The sequence below is a fragment of the Camellia sinensis genome, chromosome 15 (genome assembly GCF_055761805.1).
Source record: "Camellia sinensis isolate YWXY chromosome 15, ASM5576180v1, whole genome shotgun sequence".
In the NCBI taxonomy this organism is placed as follows: Eukaryota; Viridiplantae; Streptophyta; class Magnoliopsida; order Ericales; family Theaceae; genus Camellia; species Camellia sinensis.
In genome coordinates, this window is record NC_138975.1 from 119,252,981 (window position 1) to 119,275,605 (window position 22,625).

The window sequence follows — 22,625 nt, forward strand, 5'->3', positions numbered from 1 at the left end:
ATATCGTTTTTTGGCTGTACTTTTTGTATTTAGTAATTTTTTTATAGAATATTTTCATAAATGTTATAGTTTTTAAGTGTATTTAGATTAGGTATATTTAAAAAAGTAAAAAGATATTTTAAAAAAATTGCTAAAAAAAAAAAAAACTCAATTTTTAAAAAGTTAGTTAAACCAAGATGATCCTAGAGTTTGATTTTGGATTTTCTTCGGCCAAACTCCACACTCTAAATCCCATTTTGGATTTAGAGTACTCGGTCTAACACTCGGTCCATAAATCTAATTTTAGATTTTCTTTCTCTAAAATTCACATTCTAAAATACTTTATCCATAAGAACAAGTTCCTAGAAAATGACCAAACTATTCATATATATATATATATATATATATAAACTACACCCTACATTTCTCAAACCAAACCCTCCCTTATCTCTCTCTCTCTACACCTTCGTTGCCTCTAATTGAATAGCACCACCTCCGTCGCCGCCAATCTAAGTAGATTTGTCACTAGGGATGGCAATAGGGGGCCAATGAAGTGGATATTAATTCCCCATCCCCATTCTCCTATTATAATTTTTTTTCTCATTCTCCATCCTCAATCTCCTATGGGGTTTACCCTATCCATCCCCTAATGGGTTTGGGTTTTCCCCAACCCAGATTTTTTTTTTAAGTAATTATTACTAATATAGACAGATTAATTGAAATATAAACAAATTATTTCTTCTAAATTTTTTACAACCACTAGAAACAATTAACAATATAAACAATAAATAGAAGATTATCCTTCTTTCTGGCATTTCTGAGTTCAAAAAAAAATAAAAATAAACAGATTATTTCATCACGACCACCACATCTCTTTCTCTCTCCCTCTCTCTCTTTATAAACTATCTCGCTCTAAAGCTTTAGTCTTGTCTAGTCATGAGGGAAGAGGGTTTTAAACCTTACCATGTCTCACAACAAAGCAGAAGAGACAAACTCAAAGTGCTAGCCCAAAACAACTTCCAATGGTGCGCAGGTTTACTCCCTCTCTACGATCCCTCCCTCATCTCCTCCAATCTTGGCCTCAGCCTTCTCTTCCTCCTCCAACAACATCGTCGTCGCGTTGACGATCCTTGATGCTCTCACAACGGTGGAAACAATCTTCTCTGAGAAGCAGCGTCGACGGTGAGGGGTGATTGAGGGATGAGGAGGAGAAGAAGAATGTTAGAGATGGGCATGTCATCATTGTTTTAATTTTTTTGTTTTTTTTCAGGTTTGTAAGTAAATTTTGAAGCTGGGTCTATAGTTTGTGATTTTTGCTTGGAGAAATATGATCCACCAAATAAAAATCAGGGTAGTCAAAACAAGTGAAAAAATGAGCGGGTACCTATCTCCGACCCATCTCCGACGGATATTTAAATTTTATCACCTACCCAACCCGGCAGGTAAGAAAAATGGAAAAAATCCATTTATTCGGGTTTGGTTTCCATGAATACCCATTGGATAAAGTATCCATTGCCATTCCTATCTGTCACCGATCATCCATTGAATCTGTTACCAGTCGTAGATCTGTTATTGGCGCCATAAAGGAGAGGCGTCGCCATAAAAAAAAGGAGAGAGGAGACATCTATCACCGTTGAATTTCTGTTACCATTGAATTAAGAGGTTTGAAACTGCTAAGTATGGAGAATGTGGTGTTTTTCATTCTTATGAATACCTTTTTCATCAAGTAATGTTAAGGTCTTTAGTTTTTAAGCACACAAACAATGTTTCTCTTCTTTTTATTTTATATATGTTAGAAATGGTTTTTGGAAAAATTTGGAAAAACAGAATTTTTTCTAAACTTTGGTCTAATTTTTAGGTGGGACCTATGCGCCAAATTTCGCGGGTCTAAGTGGTAACGCGTTCTATGCCGTGTTGTGATTCACGTGGTATATTTGGTTGCTTAAAACCATTATTGGATGAATGGGAAATTGAAGCCAAAGAGAGCTCCATGGAAATGGTGTTTTTGGTGAAATTTCCTAAAGGTTTGGTTTAAGGCTTTTCCCACATTGACTTGGTGTGAAGAAATTTATGAATTTATAAAGTTTGAAATTATAACTTGGGAAGGGCCTCAAGGGGCACTCCAAGTTTGTAGAAGGGAGAGGTTATGGACAAATTGGGCTAGACCCATTGGACCCAAAAATAACCACACGCGCGCCGCGGCCACCGTTGAGCGGGCTGGGCCTGGGCTTGGGCGCGAGTGTATGGTGTGAGGTTAGGTTGGGCTTGTTCAACCCAATACTTATTTCTTTGGGCCAAAAATATTTGAATTTAATTTTATTTTTTGGTAAAATAAAATTTCTATCCAGAATTCAAATTAATTCCAAAAAAAATCTGTCCGGTTTTCCCCTCTACCAAAATTCTACCAGATTTTTATCTGTTTGAATTTAAACCAGAACAGTTTCAATATATGTTCAAATTCAAACCCAAATAGTGCCTTATCTGTTCAATTCAAACTAAACTGGTTTGCACCTATTTAATTCAAACCAAACAGCCACTTTTTCTCCTATAAATAGACAGACCCTCTATTGATTTTTCATTCACAATTTTCGTACTTTTTCTCTGCAATAATTCTTTGCATTTCGTTGCATTAAATTTCTGTGAGAAAGAGTATAAACACTTAGTGTGTTCATTGTGCAAACAATTTGTAGTGTTGCTATTGTTTGCTATTGATCATTTTATCCTGAGAGATAGACGTCCACATATTCTGAAAGTACTGTGGAGAGGACGAATCTGTTTTAAAGACACAGTCTTAAACACTGGACTTGATCAGAAAATTTGTTCAAGAAATTAATTTGGTAAGTAGTTAATTTATTTTCTGCTTTATTATTTTTCTGTTTCAGATTTTCATTTTGTTTTTGTAACAAAATAAAAATCTGTTTTATTTATTTTATTTTATTTTCTAGTTTGATTTTTGTAATCAAACAAATTCTCTCATTTTTCATTATTTCTTTTGTATTCCGTTTGTTGTTAAGTATACAAACAGAATTTATTTTTCAAATACAGTGAAGATTGTCCAACAATCTTAAAACAGATTAATTTTTAGTGTCTTCATTGTATTTATTTTCTGTGCTTTCACAAAGTGATATTCTGGTTGAAAATACAAATAGAAATAATATACTGTTTATTTTCTTTGACAACTAGTAGTAATATACTGGTGTCATTAACAATTACAGAATATTAATTTGTGTTACATAAAATTATTGTGGTATTTTATTTTTCTAATTTTAGTAACAAGAACGGTAAAATTATTTTTTGTTATTATTTATTTTCTTATTTTAGTAACTAGAAAATTAATTTGTGTTTTGATTTTTTCTGATTTTTGTAATCAGATATTATGGCTACTGCAAGTGAAACTGCAACTGGAAGTGGTACTCCAATTGTTACACCGACTCCGGTCCCTATCCAGAACCATGTTCAAGTTCCAATAAATCATGAAGAAAAATCGAAAAAATTTAACGGTACTGAATTTAAGAGATGTCAGCAGAAAATGGTATTTTATCTTACAACTCTAAATCTGGCCCGGTTTCTCCGTGAAGAGGCTCTAACACTTAAAGAGGGTGAAAGTGATCGGCAAGTTGTTGTCATTGTAGATGCTTGGAAACATTCAAATTTTTTGTGCAAAAACTACATCCTCAATGGCCTTGACAACATGATGTATAATGTTTACAGCCTTCTGGAAACAACAAAAGAATTATTGGATTCTTTGGTGAAAAAATATAAAACAGAGGATGCCGACACAAAGAAATTAGTTGTCAGCAGATTTCTGGACTTCGTTATGGTAGACTCCCAAACGATAATTTCTCAAGTTCAAAATTTCAAATAATTTTGCATGATATTCATTCTGAAGGTATGTCTCTTAGCGAGTCTTTCTAAGTCGCTGCTTTAGTGGAAAAGTTACCACCAGCTTGGAAAGATTTCAAAAATTATTTAAAACATAAATGTAAGGAGATGACCATGGATGAATTAATTGTAAGATTGAGAATTGAGGAAGATAACCGAAAGGCTGAAAAAAGGAATAGGAAAAATCTCATTGAGTCTAAGGCTAATGTGGTTGAACAAGTGCACAAACCATATAACAAAAAGATAAAGTTTACTGGAGATGGTCCTAAACAAGGCGACAACAATGGCAATAAAAAGTTCAAAGGTAAATGCTATAACTGTGGCAAGACTGGACATCGAGCTTCTGATTGCTGCCACCCTAAGAAGGATTGCGGAAGTACAAGCAAGAAGACCACCAATCAAGCCAATGTGACAGGATTAGATTACATCTCTGACGGGATAAATGACATCAATCTCTCTGTTGTGGTGTCTGAGGCTAATTTGGTTAGAAATCTCAAGGAATTGTGGGTTAACACTAGGGCAACTTGTCACATTTGTGCGGACAAGAAGATGTTCACTACCTATAATGAGGCTGTAAATGGTGAACAACTTTTCATGAAAAATTTTTCTACTTCTACTGTGGCTGGACAAGCAAAGGTGATCTTAAAGATGACATTAGGGAAGGAACTGACCCTCAACAACGTACTGCATGTACCAGACATCCGGAAGAATTTAGTTTCTGGTTCTTTGTTCAGTAAAAATGGTTTTAGACTTGTTTTTTAGTTTGATAAATTTGTATTAACAAAGACTAGTATGTATGTTGGTAACGGATACGTGAGTGATGGTCTCTTCAAATTGAATATAATGACGGTTGTACCAAAAATTGCTATTAATAAGAATAGCACATCTTTTGCTTATATACTTGAGTTGAATTTATGGCATGGTAGATTAGGACATGTGAATTTTGATGCTTTGCCTAGATTAATTGGTTTGGATTATAGACCAAAGTTTGAATTTGATCCTAATCACAAATGTGAGATTTGTGTAGAAGCGAAACTAACTAAGGCTCCATTTAAATCGGTTGAAAAAAAAATCGAACCTCTAGAATTAATTCATACTCATATATGTGATCTTAAATTTGTTCAAACTAGAGGAGGTAAGAAGTATTTCATAACATTTATCGATGATTGCACGAGATATTGTTATGTATACTTACTTAGAAGTAAAAATAAAACTTTAGAAATGTTTAAACTCTACAAAACTAAAGTTGAAAATCAACTTGGTAAAACCATTAAAATGGTTAGAAGTGATAGGAGTGGTGAATATGATACACCTTTAAATGAATTTTGTGCACAACATGGCATTATTCACCAAACTACAGCACCCTATTTTCCACAGCAAAATGAAATTGTTGAAAGAAAGAATAGAACCCTTAAAGAAATGATGAATGCCATGTTACTAAGTTTAGGCTTACCGCTGAACTTGTGAAGGGAAACAATATTGTCTGGTAATTATGTTCTTAACAGAATACGCCACAAGAAAACCAATAGCACTCCTTATGAATTATGGAAAGTTCGACTGCCTTTCTACAAATACTTTAAAGTGTGGGGGTGTTTGGCAAACGTTGAAGTTCCTATTCCTAAAAAAACTAAGATAGGACCAAAAAAAGTAGATTGTGTGTTTATTAGTTATGCTCAAAATAGTAGTGCATATCGGTTTCTGACTTATAAATCAAAAATACCTGATATAAATGTGAACACTATTATAGAGTCAAGGAATGCTGTGTTTTTTGAACATGTCTTTTCTTACAAGAAAGAACAGGAATTAAGTTCACAGAAAAGAACTTATGATTGTACACAAAGTCAAGAGACTAATGACAATCAAATACAAGAGACTAGTAATGGTCTCGACCAACATGATTTAACTGATGATGAACAAAAAAGAAGTAAGAGAGTAAGAACATCAAAATCCTTTGGTCCAGATTTTCTGACATACCTGTTAGAAAATGAACCTCAAAGCTTTAAGGAAGCAATGACAGGTTCTGAAGCACCTTTGTGGAAAGAGGCTGTTAATAATGAAATTGAATCCATTATGCAAAATCATACTTAGGAATTGGTAGATCTTCTACCCGGTTCTAAACCTCTTGGATATAAATGGATATTCAAGAGAAAAATGAAAGAAAATGGTTATTTCAGTAAAAGGTTGCAGACAAAAAGAATGCCTGAACTATTTTGACACATATTATCCTGTGACAAGAATAATATCCATTCGCATGCTTATTGCTATAGCAGCGTTGCATAATTTAGAAATACATCAAATGGATGTCAAGACAGCTTTCTTAAACAGTGATCTAAATGAAGAGATCTATATAGAGCAACCTGATGGGTTTGTAGTACTGGGGCATGAAAAGAAAGTTTGTCGGCTTGTAAAATCTCTTCATGGATTAAAACAAGCACTTAAGCAATGGCATGAAAATTTTGATCATACTATGCTTACTAATGGGTTTAAGATAAACGAATGTAACAAGTGCGTCTATGTTAAAAATACTGATCAAGAATATGTCATAGTTTGTCTTTATGTGGATAACATGCTTATCATTGGAAGCAGTCAAAACATAATCAAATCAACAAAGCAAATACTGAACAAAAGATTTGATATGAAAGATATGGGGGTTGCAGATGTAATATTAGGAATAAAATTACTAAAATATCTGACGGATATGCATTATCTCAATCACATTATATTAAGAAAATTTTTGGTAAATTTTTCAAGGATGATATGAATGTAGCCAGAACACCTGTAGACATCAGTCTTTATTTATCGAAAAATAAAGGTGATGCGGTGTCTCAATTAAAATACTCCCAAATCATTGGAAGCCTAATGTACTTAATGAATTGTACTCGTCCTGATATAGCTTATGATGTCAGTAAATTGAGTAGGTACACTAGTAATCATGGAGAAGACCATTGGAAAACAATCATTCAGGTTCTTAGATATCTAAGATTTACCCGTGATCATGGTTTGAACTTTTCTCGATATCTAGCAGTACTCGAAGGTTATTGTGATGCCAATTGGATATCGGATACTAAAGATTCAAAATCCACTAGTGGATATGTTTTTACTCTGGGAGGCGCTGTTGTTTTTTGGAAATCTACGAAACAAACATGCATTGCACAATCCACAATAGAATTTGAGTTCATTGCCTTAAACAAAGCAGAAGAAGAAATAGAATGGTTTCGCCACTTCTTAGAAGACATTCTAATGTGGCCAAAACCTGTGCCAGCTATCTGCATTCATTGTGATAGCCAATCTACAATAGGCAGGGCACAGAATCATATGTATAATGGTAGGTCACGACATATTCGTCGTCGACATAATACTGTAAGGCAATTTCTCTCAAATGGAATAATCTCAATAAGTCATATAAAATCTAAAGAGAACGTTGCAGATCCGTTAACAAAAGGTTTGACAAAAGAGCAAGTATATAGTTCATCGAATGGGATGAAATTAAAGCCTATTATATAAGAGTCATCATAATAGTAACCCTACGTATAAGATTGGAGATCCCAAGAGCTAAGTTCAAAGGGACAACTAAGTTATGTGGCTCGCCAGAAATCACCAAGAGATTAAAATTCCCTACCCATTCCTATGGTAAGAGTGATATCTGCAACATATGTTGTATGCAGGAGTTTAAGGATAAACTTTGTTTTTAATGATTACTTATATCTTGATTTAGGCATAAAAATCAAGACGAGTATAAGGAGATACTCACAATAAGAATCACCTATATGAGTGTCGAACTGGGATTGGTTCTATGAGACTGAAGAAGCTAAATTCTCTAGAAGCACTCATGAAAACCAGGAGCATTCAAGGCCAAAATGAACACAACCGTGAGAAACACGATGTGTCAGAAGATTTTTTGTGTGAAATCTATTGTCTTAGCTTACATAAACGGCTGAACAATTCAAGGCAGCGCGTCCATTGGTTAGCTAGTAAGTCCGATAGGTTATCACTAGGGAAGGTTCAAAGCCGAAAGCTACCTATTCTGATGCAAGATATTTTCGATTTATACTCTTTCAACAAATTTTGCATATTGTTGCATTTCCGTTGTCATCAAATTCCATTCATGTCGAGGATTGTTAGAAATGGTTTTTGGAAAAATCTAGAAAAACAGAATTTTTTCTAAACTTTGGTCTAAATTTTAGGTGGGATTGCGGGTCTAAGTGGTAACGCGTTCTATGCCGCGTTGTGATTCACGTGGTATATTTGGTTGCTCAAAACCATTATCGAGTGAATGCGAAATTGAAGCCAAAGAGAGCTCTATGGAAATAGTGTTTTTGGTGAAATTTCCTAAAAGTTTGGTTTCAGGCTTGTCCCACATTGGTTTGGTGGGAAGAAATTTATGGGTTTATAAAGCTTAGAATTATAACTTTGGAAGAGCCCCAAAGGGCATCCCGAGTTTGTAAAAGGGAGAGGTTATGGGCAAATTGGGCTAGACCCATTGGACCCAAAAATAACCACATGCACGCGCCGCCGCCGTCTGTCTGGTCGGGCGGGCTGGGCTTGGGCGTGGGTGCGTGGTGTGAGGTTGGGTTGGGCTTGTCCAACCCAACACCTATCTTTTTGGACCAAAAACATTTGAATTTAATTTTATTTTTTGGTAAAATAAAATTTATGTCCAGAATTCAAATTAGTTCCAGAAAAAATCTGTCTGGTTTTCCCCTCTACCAAAATTCTACCCGGTTTTTATCTGTTTGAATTTAAACCGGAACAGTTTCAATATTTGTTCAAATTCAAACCCAAACAGTGTCATATCTGTTCAATTCAAACTGAACAGGTTTGCACCTGTTTAATTCAAACCAAACAGCCACTTTTTCTTCTATAAATAGAGAGACCCTCTATTGATTTTTCATTCACAATTTTCGTACTTCTCCTCTGCAATAATTTTCTGCTTTTTGCTGCATTAAATTTTTGTGAGAAAGAGTGTAAATACTTAGTGTGTTCGTTGTGCAAACAATTTGTAGTGCTGCTATTGTTTGTTGTTGATCATTTTATCTTGGGAGATAGACGTCCACATATTCTAAAAGCACCGTGGAGAGGACAAATCTATCTTAAGGACACAGTGTTAAACACTGGACTTGATCAGAAAATTTGTTCAAAAAATTAATTTGGTAAGTAATTAATTTATTTTCTACTTTATTATTTTTCTATTTCAGATTTTCATTTTGTTTTTGTAACAAAATAAAAATCTGTTTTATTTATTTTATTTTATTTTCTGGTTTAATTTTTGTAATCAAACAAATTCTCTCATTTCCTTTATTTCTTCTATATTCCGTTTGTTGTTAAGTACACAAATAGAATTTATTTTTCAAATACAGTAAAGATTGTCCAACAATATATATATATATATATATATATATATATATATATATATATATATATATATATATATATATATATTCTATACATATAAATAATACATTAGAAAGTAGGAAGAACACATGAATTTATATTGTAATATAAACTAATCTTTATATTTGTGTAATGATATCTAGGTGTTATGGCCTGAATGTAGTTGGAAGCCAGTTTCATTAACAGACTTGATTACTTCTGTCTCAGTGAAAAAGGTTTATCACAGAGCTACCTTATGTGTCCATCCTAATAAGGTCCAACAGAAAGATGCCAATGTTCAACAAAAATATATTGCTGACAAATCTTAATACTGTGTTTGATTGGGAGATGTAAAAAGAAAATGGGAAAAGGTAGGTGGACTTTAAATAAAATATACTTACATAGTTTCACACGCATTTTTTTCTTTCTCTTTCCAAATCCCTTCTCAAACCTCTAAACCAAACACAACGTAAGTTTTTTTTTTATAATTATTATTATGTAAGTTTAGATACTTTTTGTTATTTTTGTTGTTGTTGTTGTTGACATATAATTTTTTTTTATATTTTTTTTGAATAGATGATGAGAGATAGAGAGAGAAGAAAATTTGAGAGTCTGAAACTTAGATTTGGATGATGAGTTTGTTCTCATTGATGAAAGAGAGATGCCTATAGATCTGAACTATTTCAGCAGATAAAAATATTAAATTGCTATTCTAAAAGGAAAAAAATTGATCAGATAATAAAAATTTAAACAAATAGTCAAAATTTTGAACAAATAAAAGAAAGTTAACATATAAGGGGTAAAATTGAAAATAAAATATCTTTTAAAACCAACAAAAAGTCTTCTCATCAAATTATATCACAAAAGTTGAACTTTTTTTTTTTTTTTTGATCAGACAAAAGGTGAACTTCTCACTAATAAAAAATATTCACTGAATCTAATGCCTTATATATACTCTTTTCACATTAGATTTATCACTGATTTTCTCTTTAAATAAATAAATTAAGGTCCACCAACAAACCAAAAAATAAAATAAATGGGTAAATTACAAATACACCCCTTGAGATTTGATTAAAATATGAATCACCTCTTATGATTCTGGAAATTACATTCCACCTCTTCAAGTTTCTAATTTCATAACAAATCGACATTTTTATTAATAAATCATGAAGTCAATTAATAGTTTTTAATGATGTTAGAAATATATTTCAATTAAGAATTTAGGTAATTTTATTATTGTATAGAAGAGTAGTTATGAATTTCATTTTTTTAGTTAATTTTGTTGAATAAAAAATTCTGACAAGAGAATATTCGTAATTTTTCAAATCACATAGGACAATCTGTACTTTAAACAAATTTTAGGAGGTGTATTTGTAATTTACCCTAAATAAATTAAGGGAGATTTATTTATAAGTCATATTTCAGACACTTATGTTATGTTAAATCCTGTGTAATTTCTTATAGAGTTTCAAGTCCTATTTAGATAAGAATGCATTCCACAAGATTCTATGAGTTGTAAATAAATGGTATTAATATACTATTATACACTATAATGGCAAAACCATATATAGGAAATTGAATGTTACCATAGATCATATCTATATGAATGTAAATTTCAAAATACACGAACAAGTTACATTTTCACATTCAATTTAAAAAATCAAAAACCTAGTAAGTTTGCGAAACATAACGTGACACGTTACGTTACGTTTATGTAGGTGTCACGCTACGTTTATGTAGATATCACGTTACGTTACGTTTATGTAGGTGTCATGTTACGTTATGTTTATATAATTCAATTTAAAAAATCAAAAACCTAGTAAGTTTGCGAAACGTAACGTGACACGTTACGTTACGTTTATGTAGGTGTCCCGTTACGTTACGTTTATGTAGGTGTCACGTTACGTTTCGCAAACTTAATCTATGGTAACATTCAATTTCCTATATATGGTTTTACCATTATTTATGATATTAATAACTAGGAAAATGTCTCGTAACTCAAATTTTGTGGCTCAAATGGCCAAAACGACTATGTTGTTCTGTACTCAAAACGACGTCGTTTTGGCCATTTGAGCCACTTTTGAGCCACAAAATTTGAGCTACGTAGCATTGTCGTAATAACTAATATTTAGGGTAAATGTGTCAACAAACTTTACACAGGACTTATGGGAACATAAGTTTTTTAATAGGACCATATGTAGCATAAGTCTCCCTAATAGGACTTATAAATAATTTTTTCATATATTAAATAAATATGAGTGCTACTATTAGCACCTTATTACTTATTTTGAATCCCTCATTTTTTAGTTTTTTTTTTATTTTTTATTACAATAATAACTTTAAGTGAAATTACTAAAAAAGACATTAATAATTTTGGGACACTTTATCTCACAATTAAGTCCACATACCCATTACATCATGGGTTAAGATTTATGAGAGCACCCATCTCAATCACCACCCATCCATCTTTCTCAAATCTCATCTTCAAAACCTATCCCCCTCAAAACCTTGAAAATTCTTTGACGGCAATATTCCGACAGCAACGATGGTAACCATTTGATTACATACACTTTTCAAGCAACAATAAGTGAATTTTTTTTTTGGCAACCACAACTTTATGAAACGAGAACAGTATAATAATAAAAGTTAGAAGAGATTAATAACTTTGATGGTGCTCTTAGCTCCGAGAATATTGGTTTTGTAAGGGTAAGTTTCTTGAAAAAAAAAATAATAAAAATAAACTTTTCGTCATTTTTTCAGGACTGAACTTTTGAACATATGACTGAAATTCGGGAACACCGAAACATTGTTTATTTGTTTGGGAACAAGTAATCGAACATTTTTTATTTGTTCGAGAACAAACAATAAAATATAAAGAACATACAAGTACAGTGAGACCATGGATGAATAATAAAAAAAACCAACCAAAGAAGTATGAAAGTTGATTGTATTGTGTATGTGAAAAGAGGTAATAGAAAAAAAATCAAACACATTGACAAACCTCATAATAAAACAGAGAAAAAAAATTTTAATCACCACAAATTTTTTTCATTAATTTTGTAAGGTTTTACGGTTGTAGGTTTTGTTAGGGTTTCGAAAGATAGACTTTTTAGGATGAGGGAGTGTGGGGTGGAATCCGGATCCCCTCCTTAATTTCTCTCCTTAACTTATTACTTATTAGGTTATTAGGCCCAATTTTGATAATCCAAACCGTTTACATTTTAAGATTTGTTGAATATATTATATTTGTAAAAAATCAAGTTGATAGGATATCAGAAACTACGTGTTCGGATCATCAAACTACAAACTATTTTTAAAAAAAAAATCAATTAACTTGATTTTTTACAGGTATGATGCACTCAACGAATCTTAAAATGTGAACGGTTCGGATTATCAAAATTAAGCCCAAAAGTAAGCTCAATGGCCTAACAAATAAGAAGTTAAGGAGGGGATCCTAATTTGTGTGGGGTGTGGGAGTATGTATTTGAATGGGTGAAATGTTTTTATAAAGATAATTTTGATAATATTTGAGAAAAAAAAATTATAATTTATAAGTAGAGATTTAAAAAAATAAATAAATAATTAATTAATTAACAATAATATTTTGTTCCCTGAATCTTTCTTTCCCGAATCTTCCGACTGTCCAAAACGACGTCGTTTTGGATTTTCTTACCGGTAAGATATATTAAAATTCTCTTACTGATAAAATAATTTTCATTAAATAACTTCTTCGTAAAACGAAATTACCGTTTAAAATGACGTCGCTTTGAATTTTCTTACCGGTAAGATATATTAAAATTCTCTTACTGATAAAATAATTTTCATTAAATAACTCTCTCGTAAAACGAAACTGTCGTTTAAAATGACATCGTTTTAGATTCAGAAGGCCTCAAAAATTCTACCAAAAATTTTACCAAATGTCTCACATGGGTGTAGGACCCACATGGAACCCACATTGCGTGGGTCCCACATCCATGTGAGACATTTGGTAAAGCTTTTAATAAAATATTTGGTATCTCTAGCATTCCTCTAAATTTAAACTTGAAAATTTTGGAACTACGTATCATTACCGATTAATTAATGAGATATTACTGGCAGCACTCATAAATAAATATGTGATGGGGACGCGAGGAGCACGATTGGCTTGGCTTTAATCGTATTTTGCTATGGTTGGTTGGTACAATGTACGAGTATGACATGCTTCACTGTACTATTTCAGTTCATAAAGTTTATTACTAGTGTCGTTTTTATAAGAAAATTTCAGGATCCGGATGGTCTCCGGTCCAAATCTGAAACAGTTCAATTTAGTTCGGTTTATTGGCTTTATTTTTGGGTATTTTTTGATAATTAGATCCATTTATATTTTAAGATTTATTAAGTACATTATTCTTTTAAAACATCACGCCGATTGGATAATGGATACTATGTATTTGAATCACTTTTGTCTAAAAAAAATAAACGGTCAGAAAATTAATAGTTAATAGAAAAATAATTCGAACACATAATATCCGTTATCCAATCGAAGTAATTTTTTACGAGAATAATAGAACAAATCATAAAATGTGAACGGTTTGGATTATCAAAAAAAAGTCTAAAAGTAGACCTAATAGGCCGGACTGGACCCTCCAGTCTAGATGGTAGCCTAGAGGCAAGCCCTAGCCAAAATTTTATAATACGTATTTTATATCACATGTATATTTAAGTTATGTCATTTTTTTTTAATTATAACTTTATTTTAATTGTGACTCATGGGATCTTTGATTATGCTTAACATGTTATTTGATTATGATTTTTTATTTTTATTTTATAGTTATGACTTGAAAATATGGAATTATGTCATTTTTATCTATACAAAAAATTAGATTGATCCAATTGCCGTAACTTATTTAATTTATCATTTTTATCTTCACCAGTGCAATCACTCCCACCACCTCCACCAACCCGCGACTAACACCAATGCAATTATTTACACATTAATTTTAAAATCATAATATTTGTGAATTTTTTTGGCGGGGGAAAATAGTTTATAACTTTTAAACATGTATATTATACAAAATATTAAATAGTAATGTCACCTCATTGCGAAACGGCTCAGGAACTCTGTAGACGTGACTATGCATCTGCTTCCCTTTCCATGCATCCATACCTTGACATATAGATCAAAAGCCCATTAACAAAGATAAAGGAAAAATATCAAAAAAATAGAAAATAGAAAAAGTAATTACAAATCAGCAATGATGCATTCTCTAATGTTAGCTCTAATTAAGCTATAATGATGTGAAAATTCACAAAAAAAAAAAAAAAAAAAAAAAACCCAAGACCAAAACATCATATCAATAGGTGGAGCCTACCCTTTAGAGCTCCTTTAGAGCTCATATTTTAGAGTTCCCAAACATTTTTTAATTACAAATTAATGAAAGTACAACTACCATTTGTATAATTTAATGCATAAATCACTTGTACTTTCATGAGTTTGCAATTATTTTTTCAACTTCTCATTTTTTGTATTTCCTAGGAAAAAAATGGTGTGAAAAATAATTAAAGAATTGAAATTAATGTAATTCACGTAGACCCATTTATACTAGAAACTATGGATTTGCAGCTTTGGGTGATAAAAATAGAACTGATGTTATAAATGTAAATTATTAAGTAGGTACTTACATGGTTTTGAGAACTTTGATTTGGATGGTAAGATTTTACAATTCTACGATCTAAGTTGAGAAAAATGATTTGTATCATTCTAAAATTTTAAATTTAATAGAATCTTAAATTGATTACGATGCTATTCATAAAATCATGTAGAAATGCATACGATCCCAATTATATTACGATCCCAATTGTACTAATTTTTTGTTATTATTTATTTCTTATTTAAATGTATGCATTTGTGTATAAAATTTGATAAAATTTGACTATGAACTCAATTTTCAAAAATCTCCTCTAATTTGTGTGGACAGAGAACTTGAATTACATCAAATTTATTATTTTTTTGTAATTCTTTTAAAATTATATAACATGCATTATCATTATCCATAATTTTTTATTTTATTTTAAATTAAAAGAAAAATCTGACAATTTAATTCATGAGTCCTGCCAACAATCTCACCGAAGATCTCAAGTTTAGCAACCTTAACATGGTACCATTACATTGTTTGTACAATGTTCTTGGAAAATGAGAAACAATAAAACATGCTTAGTGGGCGATAGGTTACTTTTTAACTACTTAATAAAAGTGAATAAATATTATTTTATTTATAAGTGTTTTTTTACTATATTATTGACTACAAGCACCACATGAACATCATCACGTGACACACCAAGATTACTGAGTAATAATAGTGATAAATGTAACATTACAGAGTTTGAAGAGTTCATGAAAGGGTTTGACTTGCCTATGTGGACTGGTCGGGTCCAATTTGGATACCAGTTTAAAAAAAGAAATTTTTAGTTCTCCGTAGATCATTTTAAGAATAAATAAATAAATAAAACAAGAAAAATGGGGGAAAAAAATCTTTAAATTGATTCAATAATTATAGTCACATTTCTTCATCACATTTGTCTTCAAAAAATGAATAAATATAATTTTAAAACTACGTCATTTTTAAAAGAAAATCTTGATTAAATCAAATAGTTTTAAGTATTACATTATTTTTATATAATTAATTTATATAAGGGAGCTTAAAAAATTAACGAATCGAATCATTAAATACAAACTAGTAATAAGACTGCTTGAACTGAACCATCCCAGCGAGAGCTGGACAGAAATAGAGTTCTTTATGGACTTTTAGAATTTGTTTGTGAAAACAAATTTGGTGGGGAAAAAAAAAAAAAAAAAGAGCCCAAAACTCATTATATTCTTATGGTTTTCTGTTAAAAACAATTTTAGAAAATTCACAAATAATTCTTTTGGTGTTTGTGTATGTGGAAATAATTTATAATTAAAAAAAAAATCATAGCAGATTTTGAAAACTCAATCAATAACACATTATGAGAGAGAGAGAGAGAGAGAGAGATTTACACATACCTTCTGTTAACACCATAAATCTGCAATTTTTATTATTATTTATTATTTATATAATTGCAGGACACGTGGCATCCTCTTATTCATTTGGAAGTTAAAAGAAGTTATAGAGATAATGGAGAATATGAAGGATAAAGTGGGTGAGTGGGAGGACAAAGTGGATGAGTGGAATGACACATGGCAAGACAAGAATGAAGATGGAAGAAATGGGTAGTTACTAAGTAGTTATTGCTGTATTTTTTCTTCTATAAATAGCCATTAATGGCTACATTGTAAGAGGCCAGAATTCATAATCAAAGACACTTGATTTCAATATTTCTTGTTATTTTCCTTATCTTAGGAGTAGTTTAACATAGATTTATATTTCGAAGCATTTATTTTCAGCATTTCCATTTCGAAGCATTTTATGCACTTTCTTTTCGAAGCATAGGAGTAGAGGTAAATAATTATTACTTTGATTGTTCACTCAATCATCTTTCTCCGTTCCCCATTCTTCTTTTAATTTTTCTTTTCTTTACACTTGGCAATCTTGAAGTCCTCTTCGTTGAGGCAAAAGAACCTTCAACACAATCGCTTGATAATTGGCTTGAATTTAATCTGTAAGGATTTTTCAATCCTTGCTGGCACGCTCGCAATTGATAATTGGCTTGAATTTAATCTGTAAGGATTTTTCAATCCTTGTTGGCACGCTCGCATTTATGATATTTTCCTTCGTAGGAAAAATAAGCCAACATTTTAGCCAACATTTTTTGGCACGCCCAGTGGGACGTCAAGTGTAATAAATGGAAAATGAATTGGATTTGTCCATTTCGAATAGTCTAGATGAAATTTATTGGCGTAAACAAGAAATTTTGGATCTTCAAGAAGAGATCCATTTTCTTGATGAAATAAATTTTCATCCCTTACAATATTATTTGGTGGAAGAAAAAAGACACCATTTAATTGGAGAAATTCATCAACTTGATATGGAAATTCGCCAATGGAATGATGAGTTATCAACTCTCACTACCAAGTCTTTAACTGAGGCCTTAATGGCCGGAATTGGTGAATTTTTTCAGAATTTTTCCATGGTTAAAAATAGCAAAAGCAAAGAATTGATTTCATCAATGGCTCGGGGGGTTCAAGAATCCGTTTTTAAAGAGCCAAATTATGAAATTAACATAACGAAAGAGCATGTTTTTGAGCCAAATTTGGCTAAGAACGATGTTTCATACATGGCTCGGGGGGTTCAAAAATCAAATTTTAGAGAGTCAAGTCATGAAAATAACATTCTTATGGGGGATTTTCATAAGCCATTAATGGCTAACATGGAAAAACAACCTACTTTGCCAAAGAATTATGAAAATCAATTCGGCGAAAGTCATGTTTTCAAACCAAACATGGTCAAGAATAATGAACAAACCACTGTTCATGAATTCAAATTTTTTGACATTATTCAAAATGTCAAAAAGTATGAATTTTCATGGTCACACTATACCATGACTTTTAGTGTTCAAAATCCTTTTTGGATTTGTGGTTCACATCAAAATATAATTCTGATGATGTGGCTAATAAAATTAACAAATTGTTCTTATGAGTTCGAAGCACTAAGAACAAGGGATGACCATTTAAAATGCATGAACTTGGCTAGAAAAAGCCTGTGCATTTAAATAAATGGTTGAGAATGGCTTATCTTTTCAAATTGATGGCCAATTGTTTGTATGTACACAATCAAAGCATCGAAGATACATTCGAAGCATCAAGAGTTGTTTCGAAGGTTGATTACTTCACATTCGAAGCTGTATAAAGCTTTGAAGATACATTCGAAACATCAAGAGTTGTTTCGAAGGTTGATTACTTCACCTTCGAAACTGTATAAAACTTTGAAAACTTTCGAAATGTGTACATCTCTTCAAATATATGTAAAATGGCAATTAATTAGTTGTCGAATAATGCCTGTTGTTGGCATCATAAGTTGGCTCGAAGAACAACAGTTTTGGTGTCTTCGAAGAATTAATAATTGGTTCGAAGCACAAAATTAATATTTTCATTAATTATGTGTGAACCAGAACATACAAGTTTTGAATAACCACAATGTTGGCCAAAAACAGCTTCGAAAGCCGTTTTGCCATAAGTTGCTTCGAAAGCCGTTTTTCCATAATTTTATAAGCTTCGAAGCACTCTATCTTGTATCAACAACAGCTTCGAAGAAATAATAATGGTGGTTGTGAACCTTCGTAGCTTTGTCGAGTATTTTTGAGGATGTAATTCGTCTTTGGTCGGTTCCATCGACCTTCGAAGAATGATTTTGGTCATTTATATCACTTTCGAAGCTTGTTACTAGTAATAATTCGAGTCATCTTGTCATAATTTCATACTCATTCGAAGCACTTTGCTGCTTAGGTTAGTCATGTGCTTGGTTCGGCCCTTCAAAAATTCAAATAAATATCATTTTTTAGGGCCGCGGGGGGTAATGTTAACACCATAAATCTGCAATTTTTATTATTATTTATTATTTATATAATTGCAGGATACGTGGCATCCTCTTATTCATTTGGAAGTTAAAAGAAGTTATAGAGATAATGGAGAATATGAAGGATAAAGTGGGTGAGTGGGAGGACAAAGTGGATGAGTGGAATGACACATGGCAAGACAAGAATGAAGATGGAAGAAATGAGTAGTTACTAAGTAGTTATTGCTGTATTTTTTCTTCTATAAATAGCCATTAATGGCTACATTGTAAGAGGCCAGAATTCATAATCAAAGACACTTGATTTCAATATTTCTTGTTATTTTCCTTATCTTAGGAGTAGTTTAACATAGATTTATATTTCGAAGCATTTATTTTCAGCATTTCCATTTCGAAGCATTTTATGCACTTTCTTTTCGAAGCATAGGAGTAGAGGTAAGTAATTATTACTTTGATTGTTCACTCAATCATCTTTCTCCGTTCCCCATTCTTCTTTTAATTTTTCTTTTCTTTACACTTGGCAATCTTGAAGTCCTCTTCGTTGAGGCAAAAGAACCGTCAACACAATCGCTTGATAATTGGCTTGAATTTAATCTGTAAGGATTTTTCAATCCTTGCTGGCACGCTCGCAATTGATAATTGGCTTGAATTTAATCTGTAAGGATTTTTCAATCCTTGCTGGCACGCTCGCATTTATGATATTTTCCTTCGTAGGAAAAATAAGCCAACATTTTAGCCAACACCTTCAATGGTTGGCAACCAAGGCTTTGAGTAATGACCAGTAGCTACAACCACAGCATCAAACACTTCTTCTACCACCTTCTCAGACTGCTTCGCTTTACTCCTAACAACCCATCTCAAATCTTTTCCAAATTCATCACAATCCAACATTCCCACAAACTCCACCTTAGTATTCAACCTTATCATCTCTCTCAACCCAAACCATTCACAAAAATCCTTCAAGTAAAAAAAAAGTTCCTTATGACCAGGAAACCTCCTAGTATCTCTATCTCCACCTTCCTTCACCACAAATGGAAAGTCAGTGTAACCCATGACTTCTCTTGGAGTGAAAAGCCTTAGTGAGGCATAGACACTACTATGGACCTCTAGGGTATTGTCCCTTCCTAAGGGATCTTCATTTTCAACATTAGGGTTATAGAGCCATTGCCCCCCAACATCATGGTTTTGCTCAAAAACCACCACATTGTGGCCTTCTCTCTTGAGTTCCCTAGCAGCCACCAACCCTGACGGTCCGGCACCGACCACGCAGACATGCTTTGATTGGTTCTTCTCCATATCCATGGTATAGTGATGAATGTGAGGAGGGTAATAATGTGATGTTTTTTCTATATAGTTGAATTGGTATATATAGAATTATTATGGCTAATATTGTTTGCATAAATACAACTATAATAACTAATTGAGTAACCTTCCGGAAATGTGATTTTTACGGGCGTCCATGCCACATGAGGAAAAATATGATGTACAACAATTGTATCTTTTCCCCCCATTTCATCTCTTTAATCTGGTTTTTTTCACCGGCTTTACCTAATCCCACCACTACAGGAAAAAAACACATTCGGCGGCCAAATTTCTCAACTAAAAAAAATTTGGTCACTGAAAGTATAACTTTCAGTGACCAAAATAGTTGCTTGTTTTCATTTGTCAAAAAACACTTTTCAAAAAATTCTACTTTCTTATTTTTCGTGTTTTTTTGTTTTTACTGAATTTTTTTAATATTTTAAGCAATTTTTTTTACTTTTTAGACACATCTAACATAAATACACCTAAAAAGTAAAAAAATTGTAAAAAAAGTCTTTTAAAAATTTACTAAATACCAAAAACATAAAAAAAAAATACAAGAATTCAGTACATTTTTTATATTTTTATGTATTTATTAATTTTTTAAAATATTTTTTCACAATTTTTTTACTTTTTAGATACATCTAAGTAAGGTGCATTTAAAAAAGTAAAAAAATATTTAAAATTTTAAAAATATTCACTAAAAACAAAAAAACTCAAAAATCAAAAAAGTCAATTTTCAAAAAACTTAATCTAGAAAACTCAAACCAAACACACTTAGTAGCCAAAAGTAAAGCTTTTTGACGACTAAACAATTTTAGTAGTCTACAATTAGCGACTAAAACTAAGTGTGGTCGCTAATTATATGGGTTTTAGTGACTAAAAAATTTTTAGTAGCCCAAAGTAAAGCTTTTTGGGGACTAAAAAAATTTAATAGCCAAAAGTCTACAATTTGCGACTAAAAATAAGTTTGGTCGCTGATTATATGGGTTTTACCTACTAAAAAAATTTTAGTAGCCAAAAGTAAAGCTTTTTGGTGACTAAAAAAATTTTAGTAATCAAAAGTCTACAATTGGCGACAAAAAAATAAGTTTAGTCGCCAAAAGTGATCAATTTTAGCGCGGGAGAACTAAAATCCTAAGGCGGGAATTAAATTTTTTGGCGACCAAAATTTTGGTAGCTAAAAGTACATCTTCAGCGACCAAATCCGACTTTGGTCGGCAAAAGTTAAGTTTTTTAGCGACCAAAAAATAATTAGTAGCCAAAAGTATAGAATTGGCGACTAAAAATATGTTTAGTCGCCAAAAGTGGTCTTTTTTTATTTTACATAAATTATGTTCAATAAAATAATTATGTTTATACATATACTTTTATATTAATATGGATGTATGTACTATATAAATAATATATGTCACATATATAATCATGTGGTGCTCTAGAGGTGTAGTGGGAAGAGTGTGGTGCATAAGGTTTATGATGTAGAAGGTTGGCGGTTCAAGTCTTTGCAAGAGTCGGCAATTGGTTGCTTTTGGCGACTAAAGGTGTTGGTCGACGATTCCTTGACTATTGGCGACTAAAACATTGATCGGTAAATGTATAATTTTAAATAAATATGATTGACTATTGAAGGCCAAAATTTTGGTCGCTAAAGTTGGTCGGCAAAACCCTCCAAGACCTTTCTCGACAGGGTTTTGGCGACAAACGTAACGATCAAAATCTTTGGTCGCAAAATGTCATTAAGAACCAAAAAATAGACAATTAGTGACTAATATTTTAGTCGCTAAAAGTGACTTTTTTTTGTAGTGCACTCACACCCTCTACAACCTCATGATTTGAATCTTTCAACAAAGCCCCTATCATCAATATCGATAGCCATCAACGGATGTTGAAGAGCCCATGACCACTGACCACCACCACATATTTATGCTTAGTCTCCTCTAATTGAACTAATCATCACCATCACATATGCAAATGGAAAACCAATTCAATAAAATTTTGATTTATGATAGGTTCTTAATGAACAATTGGTGATTTAAATTTTTTTTTGTTTGTTTGTTTGTGTTTGTGTGTTTTTTTTTTTTTTTTTTGGACTTTTGTGGCTCTATTTTTATGTTCAACAAAACCCCCATCTTTTGCATCTTCTGTTTCTCTTTTTTGTAATTATTTCTCTTTAAGATCAGAGCCACTAAAATCAATCCCTTTCTCAATCTAGTACTCTCTCCTCTGTTGTTGTTGTTGTTGTTGTTGGGCAAATTTGAGAAATACAATGCTTCCAGTTTGCCTTCCCTCACATGCCAAATATATTTATACCTTTGTTTTGTTGGAATATGAAATATGGTTATAATCTTTATAATAAAAAAATAAAATAAAAAACAATTTTGTGGTGGATTTTATGCAAATCATCGATTGATTTGGATGATATGCAATAGACAATGAAAAATGCCTCAGACCCCCAGTGGGGGTCACTGGGGGTCATGAATGGTGGCTTCCCATTGGTTAAAAAAAAAAATTGTTTTTTTTTTTTTGTTTTTTTTGTGTTTGGATGAATGAGGGGCTGCCACCTCCTACTGGGGGTCAGTGGGGGTCGACCTCAGTGGGGGTCTGTAGCATAACCGAATAAAC

At 32.0% G+C, this 22,625-nt stretch overlaps 1 protein-coding gene across 1 annotated transcript in view; it reads right to left on the bottom strand.

Annotated features, from left to right (window-relative positions):
* Nucleotides 1-20,082, bottom strand: part of LOC114268445 (flavin-containing monooxygenase FMO GS-OX-like 8) — a 32,681-nt gene extending 12,599 nt beyond the window's left edge. Inside the window, exons 1-2 of the mRNA XM_082907959.1 lie at nucleotides 19,445-20,082; nucleotides 14,307-14,377 (exon numbers count right to left, since the gene is read on the bottom strand). Of these exons, the coding sequence (XP_082764085.1) occupies nucleotides 14,307-14,377; nucleotides 19,445-20,003 (630 nt within the window). The 5' untranslated portion in view covers nucleotides 20,004-20,082. The remainder of the gene's footprint in view (nucleotides 1-14,306; nucleotides 14,378-19,444) is intronic.
* Between the last annotated feature and the right edge of the window lie 2,543 nt (nucleotides 20,083-22,625).